Raw genomic sequence first — 13,957 nt, forward strand, 5'->3', positions numbered from 1 at the left:
AAGTAGCATCAAGAGGAAAAAAAGTCTTCATCATAATAATAATTAAAAAATCCTAAAATCAAAACTCTATTACCTAAACAAAAAAAAATAAAATTTGAAAGTGGTATAACTAGACCACCACATAATATTTAAGACAGTTTATTGAGCAACTTCATATGGTAGCATACTGCTTCTTTCTGGTTTATATTTCAGTTTCTTTAATGCTTCAAGGATTTATGAAAACTAGAAATAGCTCTAGGTTAAATAAAATATTAGCACTTTAAAGATTTACTTTCTCTTTTGCATGTGTATGTTGCAACACAGTGACTGGAACTGTGGAGCAATAAAAAAAAAAGGCGTAGTCTTTACATTTTCCTGTTTTCTGGGAATGCCTATTTTAGCCTCTGATCTGTGCCTTTCGCCTCCTCTGCTCCGGTTCTGTGGTGCCGGGGTTTTCTCTTCCTGCTCTGCCGCAGCAGGGTCACCGGCACGGCCGCGGTGCGGGCAGCCTCTCCGCCTGGGCTGGGGATCCAGCAGGACACGGGGTGGCACAGCAGCTCTGGGGCTGCTGATGGCTTCACCTTCACTGGCCTTATCTCCATGGCAGGCATCGCTTTCGAATATTTATTTTCATCCTTTTTTGATATTTGAATAGTAAATCAGGCTAATCCCCCCCTTGCCAGATGGGTGTAAGAGGAGCCCTTGTTGCACTACTCGCTACCCAGGAGGAACCGCAATTCCTAAAAAGTGGCTCCCACCACCACTGCGGCCACAGGGCACCAGGCTGCTCCTGCCACAAGCCCAACAGGGACAGTTACACTTTCCGGAGAAATGGAGTTTTTCCTACCACATAGTGTTGACACTGCACAAATTCCCAGTACGGCAACAAAGTGGATGCTGGAACCTGAACAAACCTCTATATCGGCGCTGCTCTCTTGTTCTGACTCAAAGTGAGACGAAACCGTTCAAAACCAGCATTTTGTTGAGCAAAAGACAAACAAGAAAGGGCATAATGACATGTAAATTTACAGCTAATCTTTTTTTGTTGAATCTTTTATCTAAGTATCTGTTAGGAAACAGTCTTTCACTCTCTGAGGCCCCAGCTTGCCTGTTACCCAATTCTTCTTCCAGTGTGACTCCAACGATTTCAAATACCATTGAAATTAATGGAATTAGGCTGCAGGCAGAAGTGGAGAAAGTATGATGATTCACTGCAGAACTCAGAAAGTTACACAGGTGTAAATTACAGGATTTTACCTACCTAAGCAAATTTTTGTGCTGATGAACTGAGAATAATCTATGCAATAGTCTCTTTTAGTGATCCCTCATCCTAAAAATAACATTAGAGAAATAAAAATACTAAGCATAAGCTGGGTTCTGAATAGCTTGAACTGGCATCTTTGCTTTCATTTCTACATCCTTGCACATAATCAGATTTCTGCTCCCCTTGGTCTCAAATTATGACCTTAAATTAAGAATCACAATTTTAAAATAGTTATTATATTTGCAGTTATTGCCTTCTGGATGATATTTGGAATATGCCTGCAAGTTTTTCTCTGCCTTCAGAATAGCTAACAACTACCCTTTTCCTTCTTCTTCTTCTTCTTCTTCTTCTTCATCTTCTTCTTCTTCTTCTTCTTCTTTTTTTTTTTTTTTTTTTTTTTTTTAACCAAGCTAATATTCTTTGGATCTGCTTGCTTAAAAGAGTTGGGAAACAACAAATATTGCAAAACTTGTGACAGTGTTACTGGAATTGTGACCTGGCAATGAGTGCCATTAATTCAGTACACTCAGTCTGCAGTTTGTGGCCCTTCCTTCTAACAAAACCAAATCTTGTTAAATCAGCAAGCCTTGTCTGCCTGTCACCTTGACAGATAACACATTGCTCTGCCACCAAGGACAGGCAACAGCTTAAATGCAAGATTATCCCAAATCAAGAGCATGTTTCCATTGAAATTCAATCAGATGTGATTCTTTTTTCATAACAAGCAGAGAAAATGACTGTAAGGTAGTGAACTGTTTATACTTTCTTATTTTCTGTGGTGTTTAATAGTGTTTTCTATAAGATCAAACCTTATGATAATAAGCAATATAAAAAAAAAAGAAAAAAGTAGAAAAGTGAGCACTTATTTCTTTATGTACCATAGGTTTCTTTAAAATCCATAGTCCTATCTGGTTCCTACTTTGCATTTCATTACTCTTCATATTAAAGTTTGAGGACTTAAGGTTTTTAGTACAGTTGCTTATGAAATTTCAATAAGAGTTTTGAATGGGTAAGAAATAATGGAGAGTGACAATTATTTTTAAAGAAATGTTTGAGAAGCTTACTGTATTTTCTTGCCTCTAAAAATAAAACCTAAGAAGTTTTTCTAAAAATGTATTGAAAAGCATACCTAGATTTCCAGTGCTGTTCAAATCATGGGTTATATGGAAACATAATAGGCATTCAGCCTCAGAGGTATTATTGCACACAGTTATAAGGCCAGACATTTTTGCTCTGTAAAAATATTATATAATGGTTATGCTCCAAATTACGGCATTTGTGGCTCTGGATCTGTAGTCTCAATTTTCAATTGACTTATTTGCTTTATATTTTCCCTCACAGCCAGCTTCCTCCTGTCTCCCTGTTCCCTTTGAATGAACTTTTCTCTGCAGAAAAGGTTTCCCAGTTAGGAATCATCTGGGAAAAAAAAAATAAATTAAGTTTTTGTGCAGATCTACATTAAATGGAGAGACAAATAAATGGGGGCAGACTGTCATCCTGGGTCACTTTTTATCTGCTTCCCTTGGAATTACATTACAAAGATCCCAGAATTGCAGTTTTCTGTTATTAATCTATATTTAGTATAGACAGTACTGGACACACTAATCTTTGAGAGGGCTATTGTGGAAGAAATAAATGGGAACCCTTTTAACAATATCCATTGCTGTTTGATGTATGTATATCTCTTTCTGAAACAGAATCTAGACATGGTAGGAGGAACTGTAAACCAAAGAGAACATACTGTTTACTTTGTCCTATAAGTGGGGACTATTACATTTCCTAGACAGCTGGTGGTTAAGCATCTTGGAATCACTTCCAATTCATTGATATTCACAGTAGACTAGATTAATAAGGTGCACTAGACCGTCGGTGCAGATTGACAACACGTGGATCAGTTCTTTGGAACTATAAGTGAAAAGTCAGAACAAAACAAAGCTTGGGTTGGAGGAAAAGTTGTTAAACCCAGTAGAATTTCTGCTTTCATCTTTCACTCTCTACCATCCACAGACAAGGCTGTAACAGACAGGATGCCAGCAGTCTCTCTTGTTACTATGTGTTAAATTTCATTTGATCTGATGAATGACTTTTTTCCCTCCCTCTGCAGATTATTCAGAGGATAAATCCATTCCCTGCTCTTTGCAGGGAGAAAATGAATGTATAACCACATTTCTACTGGCTATGGATGAGCAGGGAAGGACAGTCATTCATAGCATAGAACAGAAAGGTAAGCAGTGAATATTGCTTTTTCTACATGGAATCTGATTTAAAAACACAGGCAGGATGAGCTATCTAGAAGCTGAGCTCTTTTAAGCAGCAGTGCACCTCCTTGTGTTTGTAGCTCTCCTCTGCCCAGCCAAAGGAGCACCTCCTCAAGTACGTATTTAATGTGTTAGTAAAATAAATACTTGGCCTTTCATGAAAGATGGGCAGAACGATCCCTGGGCTGTAAGAGTAAGTTCATTTTTCTAAAGCCCTGTGCAATTATAAGATGATGATACCAAATGTCATTTGCATTATATGAGAAAACTATAATTCACTTTGAAATGACATGTATTTCATAGATGGACAAATCTCCAAAAGACTATCTTATTGGGTATACCTGATGAAATTCTAAAATATAATTACGTTTAATGTTGCAGCATCATTAAGCTTTGAATATTTTGCATAACTAACAGATATTCAGTGTCCTGATATCCTTTCATTTAACATTACTTCTTTACTTACTGTTGTTTCACTACTGATTTTTCATTAAAGCTCCTAACAATTTAGGACAGGAGAGAACAGACACCACTTTTCAGCTGCCAAACAGTTTAGTCTCCAGGCAAAGAAAATGCCTTTTTTGGAGGCGGGGGGGGGGGGGGGGGGCGGGGCGGGGAGGGGAGATGGACATGGCACACCCAGTGTCTCAGTGCTAAATGTTAGATAAGTTTTAGGGAAAGCCATGCAGAATTGTAAAATTGTAACCTCATTCTGTTGGCACAAATGGCATTTATTTTGTTAACCCTTTGTGCAGCCTTTCTGTAGCATACATGTGAAAATGAAAGGGATTTCACTGCACAAAAAAGCAGCTTCTACCATAAGAACAGTAGTCTGGTTTTGTATAGGTTACTGTTACAACAAAGATGGTTGTAACAAAGCTAGTACTAAAGAAGCGCATCCCTTTGTAAACTACACTCCTAAGATTCAAGAATTTAAGGGTAAGATTTTATCTTTATTAAATACATTTACTATGCATTTTAAGTAGACCTGAAAAAAAAAAAAAAAAAGTGAAAGAAATATCTTAAGGAAAGCACAGTTCATTAAACGCTGTGTCGTGGCCCTCCCACAACCCTACGATAACCAGGTTCACTGTCATCTGCTGTTCTGCTCCTGGGCCTTGAAACTACTGTGCTGTGGCGGCTGCAATGCATGCAGATATGAACTGAGATGAGACCTTCAGAAATGCTCTAGAAATTGATTTCATTTATGGAACCAAACTCAAGATGGTACCAGTAGCCAGGCCGTTAACCCACTGCTCAAACCAGACCCCTCAGAATTAGTTAAATGATGACATCAACCAAAAAAGTAATGTGAAATACAATCATGTAAGCCAAATAAGACTGAAATGAAATTTTCAATGTCCTTAACCCATGGTTCAGCAGAAAAATTTGTAAAATACTAGCATTCACCAACTTTCATGAACAATACTTTTTAATATTAAAACAACTGAACTTCTTTGCATTTTGGTGAAGCAAAAACTTCAGTTTTAATTTCGACTCTCTGAAATATTGTATGATAAAATTTATTGCAGAATATGAAATGCAAAATTCCTTCAAATTCTTCAGTCCAATGTTTTCAGCACATATAATGGTTTTTTTCCTCTATGTTTTAATGAGTGAAATGCAGTTTCCTCTATTTTCTCAATATCATTGGTGACTTCACCCTGATACAGATTTTGCTAGAATCTTTTCCTCTGCAACACACTAAATATCAGTTAATTGAAGTAGAGCTTCAGCTGTAATATTGTAAAATTCATAATCTTGTCAACTCAGCCCTGGTTTTTAGAATTATATCGACACAGATCTGAAAATGATTTTCTAACATTTCTTTTCAGTATCTGCGTCTGTATCCAGCAGCTGCTAATAGACATGGTAAAAGAGCAGGGGAAGAAGTTAGTAATTAATTTTTTAAACGTTTTAATGCAATATTTTTCAGCCAGTTTCACAAACCCTTTAGCAAGCTAACAGGAGGAAAATAACATAGACTTGAAGGAAAAGGCATGCACAGTTCACAGCAAATGAGAAGCCCACCATGCCTTTTGGATGTCTTTAATTGCCTAAAATTTATTGATAGTCATAATTGGTTTTGTTTCCACAGATTGCCCACAGCTTCCAAACATCCCAATGATAATGGTGGGTGTCACCCTTGCTATCCTCCTCATTGGCATTGTTTTACTTTGTATATGGAAATTACTGGTGTCAGTTCAAGACCGAAAAGAGGTGGCCAAGTTTGAAGCAGAAAAATCAAAAGTTAAATGGCAAACGGTACGTTAACTGCGTTGATTTTATATGAGGTTCTTTAATTTGCTTGCATGATACACAACTGCCTTTAAAAATCTGTGTCTTGGTTTTGTTCTTTTAAATGGATAGATTTTACTGATAGGTTTTCACTACATTAAGTATTCTATAAAGTAAAATTACAATTTTTTAGGGATGAAAAATAGCTGGAGTTCAATCTCCTAGTTTAATTTCTTCCACATGTAAAAGCGTGTAGATAACATTTTATTATTAGTTGTTTTTTAATCAGTGCCTCGCCTTTGATTAATCTTAGCGAAATTGTTTGCTGCCCATGTAATTATCAGAGGCGTACTCCTCTTCCCAGAAACAGAGCCCATTTTGGGAAAGAGAGGTTATTGATGGTCTCCGTCATGATGAGAGCCCACTCACACAGAGGAGCAATCAATGTAAGCTGTCCAAAATGTAGGTAAAAGGGCAGAGAAGTTCAGGCCTTCTCTTCTATCTATAGCTTGCAGATGTCTAATGCAAGCTTACACCACATGTTCCCTTTTCTTCTTTCCTTTCCGCCCCTGAATTTTTTGCTCTTCTGCAAAAGCTTTGAGACTTCTGAGGCTCTTTGAAAAAAAGCACGTTGAGTAAGCATTTCTGGTGGGTGTCAGGAGGACAGGCGATACGCTGCCGTTCACCCAGCTCCATTCTCGTACAAAGCCCTGTGATTGCAACATTTCTGCAAGAATGGACGCTGCTGCCCTTTCAGCTTTTGAGATGGGAAAAATCAGTTGCGTACAGGCGATGCCACCTGAGAATGTTTTCTTATCCTTCGAGCGAGCTACATATGGGAAGAGGGAAGGGAAGGATACACTTGATAGAAGCATTTTCATTTTCTTTCTGTTGCAAGAGGAAATGATAGGAAGTGAATCATGGGAGGCCAGGATTAAAAGCCCAGGTGGGATTTACCCTTCTCCCAATGCGTGGTAGTCTGTGTGGCTCAAGGACCGTGACAAGTCACACCTCACCGCTGAGACATTATCTGTGCTTTTAGAATGGTCCAACCACAACATTTGATACACAAATTATATTGGACATATTTGATAAAGTATTGTTTGATGATGTGCATTACTTTAATCCGGGAGGCAGATACGAAGGGAAGCATGTTCCTGCCCTTAGACTGGTTTGTGCTGCCTCATATAGACCAGTCTGAATTTCAGTGGCTTGGAATGTGAGCGAGCTGCTGAAGGCTCTTCTAAAATGACCAAAGGTGCAAAATTACTTCTGTACAAAGAATAGACCAGAAGTCCTCACTAGGGAAAAGAAACAGTGGGAGGAGGGTGCGTTACTGGTCTATAAAATTATGACTGGGGAAATTGAAGATGGACATCTGTTCACTGACTTTTCCCAAGCAAGCACAGTGAGATAGCAGGCTCCAAAGAAGCCAGAAGATATCATTACACAACACCTGCTTAGGGCATATGATTCATTTCCAAAGATATTCTGGATGATAAAAGTTTGCATGGATTCAAAATGTCTACAGACAAATCCATAGAAAGAGGACATCCCCTCTGACCCAAGAGCTTTGTGAAATGTGTGTCAGCTTTTCCATGGGCAGCCTGTGTTGCCTGCTGTTGGGAACACGTTGCTGGGCCAGGCAGATGTCTGGCCCGACTTTCTCATGAAATAGAGTACAAATCATCTTCTTTTGCACATTAGGAAGCAGAGTGGTACTAGCTGGTGCATGTACAACCTATATCATAATGCGGGGTCAGGAATCATGGACCAAAATGATCCCTTTGCTGAAGAGGTACGCTCAAGGCAGTTCTGTGCAACTACATCTGCTCGCAGATGAAGCAGTGGCAAGATGAGTTAAACAGTGCATGACTCCCATTTCTTCTGTTTTTGTTTGGTTTTTTTTTAGGAAACAAATCCACTGTACAGAGGCTCAACAACCACTTTTAAAAATGTAACTTACAAGAACCAAGAAAAGCAAAAAGGGGCCATGGCTGCAGATTTCTGTTAGCACCTCCGACACTACAAACTTAGTTTGACTGGTAGAAAATCTAAACCCACTTGTTTCTTCTCAGCTGATTATGGGATATTTGTTTGCACATTGCAGTGGTATAATCATTCTGTTAGAGAAAATATATCTTGTGTTGGGAAAACTATAGATAACATATTAGTGGTAAAGGTTAGTAGAAATATTAAACCTCCCCCTTTAATATTAAAGCACCCCATCTTAAAAAAATAGCATCACAAATATTTTTAATTTTCTCGTTAATACTGAGGATTAAAAATTATCATGTGTAAGCCTATTTTTGTGAAATTAGGTATATACAATGAGCTCTATACTACTTTGTTCATACACACAATCCCATATATTTGTGTTTAGGAATGTATTTGTACCAGTCTATTTGGTGGACTGGTTTAAATTTAAAAAAATATTCTTTTCATGAATGCTGCTTAAACTACTGAGGTTAGAGGTTCCTCATATCACCTGTGTGACTAAATAGTTTTTCATCAGAAACAAGGAGTGTTATTTCCTATCTTCTGTGCATCTAAGGTATACAGAAACATCTCCTCTCTAACTCTTCTTTCTTGTCCTGTTTCCCTATTTCCTTGTCCTTGTTGCTGTTTGATGTTGTTTAAGAACGCAGTCCCTGGGGTTATCTCAGGGAAAGCTAAATCAAGCCCTTATTCACTTGCAGAGTTGTTTTCTGTACTAGGCATAGACTGCCTTTTCTTCCCCTCCTCTTTCCTTTAAATTCTAGTAGAGAGGACCCAGAGCAAAAGAGAAATATTTGTAAATTAGAAACCCCAGTAAAGAAACTTTAAACCAGAGGATTACCAGAACTCCATTTCACCATTTACATCCTGTTTAGGCACTCAAAATAAACCTCACATGCTGGACCGTTGCAGGAGCCCTTTACATGCGTGAAAAGTTCACACGCAAAGACTCAGTATCACACACAAAGACAGTAGTCTTTTGCTGATGTATCCAAAATTGTGAAGTTCTTTCAATGCCCAGCAGCCAAACCATGTATTCATGTGTGAAATAATGTATTCAGCTCTTTTGGGCTGGTTTGGTTTTGGGGTTTTTTTTTATTTGTTTGTTTGTTTGTTTTTTCCAAACTAAGCAACAAATAGATCTATGGATTCCACTTCATATTAATTTCTATTATGTTAGTGAGTATTTTTAATCTCAGTTTTAGCTAGTTAGTAATGACTTGCCATAAATTCTTAAATTGTAATGCTGTTATCATGCATAGCACTAGGAAATAAAAAGCCCCCCCAAATCAGTTAACATGCTGGCATAAACAATTAAAACATTGGACTATTTTAAGTGAACAATAATATACTTTACTCCTTAATATCACTTTTCCTCCGCATTTTTTAGTATTCTGGAACAGATGGTCCAAACGTACATATGAATGTACTTACAAAAGAAGACCTAGAAATCAAAGGTGCATCGACACAGTCACAGACAAGCAATTATGTACATTCCCTATGGTAAATCATATATTTGATCTAAAAAACTTGATGTCCATTTTGTAATAAATATTTACAAAGTCTGTGCAACTTTAGTCTCTGTATCCTCTACAACTCCTGGATGCGAGACTGATATATTAGCTAGCTCTGACCCATGCCTGTTTTAGGGCCTGATCCAAAGACTACTGGAGTCAATGGCTACAGATGAGGATCTAGTTTCAGTGAAACTATTAGTTTTGGTTTACAAAGATTGTTTTGTTTAAACAAACTGGTTAATACTGTCTATTAGTGGATTAGAACCTATAGTATATATTTCTGTGCAAAGAAAAATAAACAGTATCAGATGCCTTTGGAAAGAAGGTGATGCTATAATCACATATTAAATACAAAATTATTGCAGTGTGAAAGAAATGATGGCTGTCATTAAACTGGAACAGATTAATTACAGGTTCACATCTGTACTCTTCAGTATTCCTGCATCTCTCATAGTGGAAACTGTGCACAGTCAAAGGCTTGCATCTGCAGCCCTTCCAACCACTGGACTTCCACATATGTCAGTGCAAGTTACATGTGGGACCAAATCCTGTTTCCCTAGCACATGGATAAACTCATGGGAGGCAAAGCTGACCCCTGGATTCTGTCTCAGGTTCCACTTGGGTCAGGATTGCCTAAGGAACTAGGGAACTCGGGATTTAGGCCATGTAAATTATCTGTTACTCTTTTGTTTTTCATGTAGAAGTCATCAAATGACAAACTTTCCTGGAAGAAATGAAAATATTTTTATTACTTTAAATCTATACTGTTTATTAAATACCTTTTAAGTTCTGTTTCTGAGAAGGCTGATTCTGCTGCTCAATATTAGGGTTGAAATACTTTCTTCTGCAAGTCACCCATTTCAATATTGAAATACATTTTAGTATTCAAACATTATTAACAAAGCGGTGTTCACATTTCCTGTCAAACGCTTGGTGGCCTACATTCCCTGTTCCTACAGGAGATTTCATTTCACAAAGCTACTCGCTCTTTTCCCATCACTTCCATCTTCTGATCATCAGCAAAGATCCCATTTGGTATGTAGACAATGTTTACAGTCCAATTACTTCTCCTAGCAATCTCTCTCCAATTTATCAAAGATGTACAGAAATCAGGCAGTATGTTTTGCAATTTCCCGGCTGTGACTGACTGTACTAAAATGTTCTGTGCATCTTCAAAATCATCAGGATGGAAATCACTCAAATAATTAAGAATTCATCAGAAGAGAGAAAATAGGTGGTCTTGGTGAGGAAGGTCTCTATTATTGAGGGATATCAAAGAACTAGGCTCATTCATATGAGCCGTCCTTTTAACAGCATTAATTTAGATCATGAATTTTGACTAAACTCCCAGATTTCAAGAACTTTCAAGATCTCACTTGGCATTCACCCTAGAAACAAGAGTGGTGTTCATCTATTTTTATTAACTATATTATTTTTATTGTGTAGCATTTGTACCAAATTTCATCTTTTCCTTTTTTTTTCTCCACCAAATTATGAGTGGGTTTGTGTGTGGTGAGTGGGATGAAAAAAGTCTTTCTGCTGTTTTCATGAATATTGTTTTGACCTGAGGCTGGACCTTGAGAGTGGCCAAAACTTTTTTTTAATAGTAATACTTCTATTCACTGAAGAGTTAAACTGAATAAAAGAATAATCATTAGCAATTTTATGGTATTTGTGTATCTTTTACACCCTGTAGAATGGTAATTTCAGTAATGTACGTTAAATGGATAATTTTTCATTTGATTTATAAAAGTTGCATGTTAACCTGTATTGTATATGTCCAGATTGCATTCAACTTTGTTTTGTAATATAACTAGTGGGTAATGAGTCTGGGATACGAGACTCAGATGTCAAGTGCAATACTCTCCATGTCATGTCTGCCTTTATACAGAAATTCAAGGTTTGTTTTGCAGTGGGCGTAAGGGAGTTATTGCCCCACAAAACTTGTCACACACAATCTAAAAACAAAAAAAAAAGAGGCAATTTTTATCTTAGTCTATTTGAAAGAAACAGGTAAATGCCTCAACTTGTTTCTGTAAAAAAAGGAGTTATTTAACCTTGAATAAAGATTGTAAAATTGAATGCATTTTTAATATACTTTTATTCTTCTTTCTTCATTTTCCATTTTGGCATGTGTCTTTATCATTGTTTTCACATGATTTGATGAATCTTAGCAAATTTCTCATGCTTTGGCATACCCTAGAGCTTATTTTATAACCCCTCTCCCACCTTTTTTAAGACAGCACATGAGATTTGATGTCTGGATTTTCTTCTATTTGTGATCCTTTTACTTTTCAAGGAAATGAGTTAATGGATGAATGCTGTAAGCAACCTATTTCTGGAACTCTGATTGATTACATATGGCATTCTTTTATACAGCGATCCTGAAATTGCACAACTTCCTTAAAGCTAAAGATCCATCCATTCCATAAATGTAACAGCAGTAATATCTTTTTGGAACTACATGGCAAAGTGCATATATTCTCTTTAATCTCTTTAATTCTTTTCTTCCTATAATGAAAAGTCGTGTATTTTGATGTCTGCTAATTTCCTGCTCTGAGGAAAAGAACATTCCTCTGCACCCTTGACAGAACTGTAAAGTCTATTGTATTCTCCAGGCACACAAGAAGATCATGTTCTCTTGCATTTCACAGTGGATTGTGAAAACTGAAACTGATACAATTGCATAATGTATATTTATGGCATGTAATTTAGAATGTATTCTAACCCCAAAAGTCTATACTTTTTTTGGTTTTGTTTGTTTTTAGGAATGGTTTGTGCTTAGAAATTTTTCCTCTGTGTTTTCACTGACATACATATCAGCTAATATTGATGGATAGCAACAAAAGCACAATAATGACAGATAGTGTAGATTAGATAAATACAAAGGGTTTGGCCTTTCAAAGATCTTGGTAGATGAGAACTTTGTTTCTTGAAGCTGGCTCAGTCTCTCTCTTCTACCAGTCACCATGCAAAAGCAGAGAGAACCAAAACCTAATTTTCATTGCGACCTCTCCCTTCCTTGTGCTATTTACACTACAGTTTAGATTTATTTTTAATCAAATCAGACAATCTGAAACAGTTTCAAGACATTTCTGTATTCACATAGATGAAGTTCCCAAGGCATGATGTATTGGGTTTTTTAAAAGCCATTTTTCCACAAGGTAATTTTCCTCAACAGTTGGTTTTTTTATTACTGTTTCCACATTTAGAATAGGTAGGAGTGTAAATAAACCCAAGTTCTTCATGTATAAAGAAACAGGGAATTTCTATTTGGTGTTCAGCAGTTGGATGTTACCTGTGTTTGGAAAAGTGTGTACCACCAACTCTGGGCTTCAAAGTTAATAACTCTAGTTCAAAGGCAAATTGTATCTCCTGTTGATCTTCTTAGGTGAGAGGTTAAAACTTGCTTTCTCTAAAACTCTCAACTGACTTAAAAATCAGACCTATAATTACAGTATAATTACAATGTAACAAGCTCTCAGTTGCTTCTACTTTAGGTTACAGTAGATTTGAAAAAGGAGAGATTAAAAAAAAAAAGAAATTAAAACAACACCACCCCCCCCCAAACCAAACAGGAAAACCAAACAGGAAAACCAAACAGGAAAACCAAACCAAACAAACAAAAAGCAACAACAGCAACAAAATCACCAATAGTCTCAAAGGTGATGGAGAAATTAAGCCTGAAAATACATCAAACCAGGAAAAGAACAGTTGAGGCTAAGAGTCCTAGAAATCCTTAAAATGAATGAATTGTTACAAAAACTTTTGACAAACTTCCCCCCCCCCCCCCCCCCCCGCCCCACGTCTGCAGGGAGAGAAAGTGCTCTGTGGTAACACATCATGAGCCAACACAGAAGGTGATAATCAAAGGAACCATGGTCAAGCAAGACAATTTAACTTTTTACAGACACAGTGGTCTGTATCTCTCTTATTCATCCTACAGTACTTGCAGCTACTGCTTCAAGCTGTCTGGGAGAGCAGCTACAAGAAACCAGTTCAACATCTCCCTCCCATAGATGTACAGGTTTTGGATTCCTGGTCTGATGTTCTCTGAATCTGGCAGATAAAGAGCTTTACCAGAGAGAGAGGCTTCTCACTGAACATAGTATTTTCTGTGGGTGATTAGTCGGCATCCCAAAAGAGCTTGTGGGATGACTGTCCCTTAGGGTTTGTCCACTAGCAGCAGTCAGGAAACTCATTCCAAAATATGTCTAGGAATTTATTGTGGGCTGGATAATCCACAGAAAACTCTGTAGACAATGTTCACTTTGAATTGGACTGGTCTTAATCTAGTTAATCTTTATTCCAAAGTAAAGACAAGAGTGTCTGAACATGTTTAATTCAGTTTATGTGGTTTGCTGTACAGTCACCGATTTAATTAATTTAGATTAAATTTTGAGTTCTTCCATGTTGAGATTCTAAGGAGATAAAGGAGGCAAAAGATGAATAGCTGGGAATTTTCCTGCCTTTCTCTGTATAGAAAGTCGTTAGAGCCTTTCAGTGACTCATAGTCAGAGCATCTACTCTATTGCAATTAAAGCACTGAAGTTTTTTGACTGCACATTTGCAGCCTCATGATAATAAACAGAATTTCCCTGCAGTGAAATGATGCTATTCTTGCAAACGTGTGTCCAGTTCTTTCACAGGAACAATCCACCAGCAAACATTATTCTCCTCCTACCTGAAATGAGAAGTGACTA

The 13,957-nt window shown here is 37.3% G+C and overlaps 1 protein-coding gene across 1 annotated transcript in view; it reads left to right on the plus strand.

Annotated features, from left to right (window-relative positions):
* ITGB6 (integrin subunit beta 6) overlaps positions 1-11,464 on the plus strand; it is a 58,296-nt gene extending 46,832 nt beyond the window's left edge. The window contains exons 16-18 of the mRNA XM_075028590.1: positions 3,348-3,467; positions 5,600-5,766; positions 7,652-11,464. Coding sequence (XP_074884691.1) covers positions 3,348-3,467; positions 5,600-5,766; positions 7,652-7,753 — 389 coding nt within the window. The 3' untranslated portion in view covers positions 7,754-11,464. The remainder of the gene's footprint in view (positions 1-3,347; positions 3,468-5,599; positions 5,767-7,651) is intronic.
* The last annotated feature ends 2,493 nt before the right edge of the window (positions 11,465-13,957 follow it).

The sequence above is a fragment of the Buteo buteo genome, chromosome 5, assembly GCF_964188355.1.
Source record: "Buteo buteo chromosome 5, bButBut1.hap1.1, whole genome shotgun sequence".
NCBI classification, from domain to species: Eukaryota; Metazoa; Chordata; class Aves; order Accipitriformes; family Accipitridae; genus Buteo; species Buteo buteo.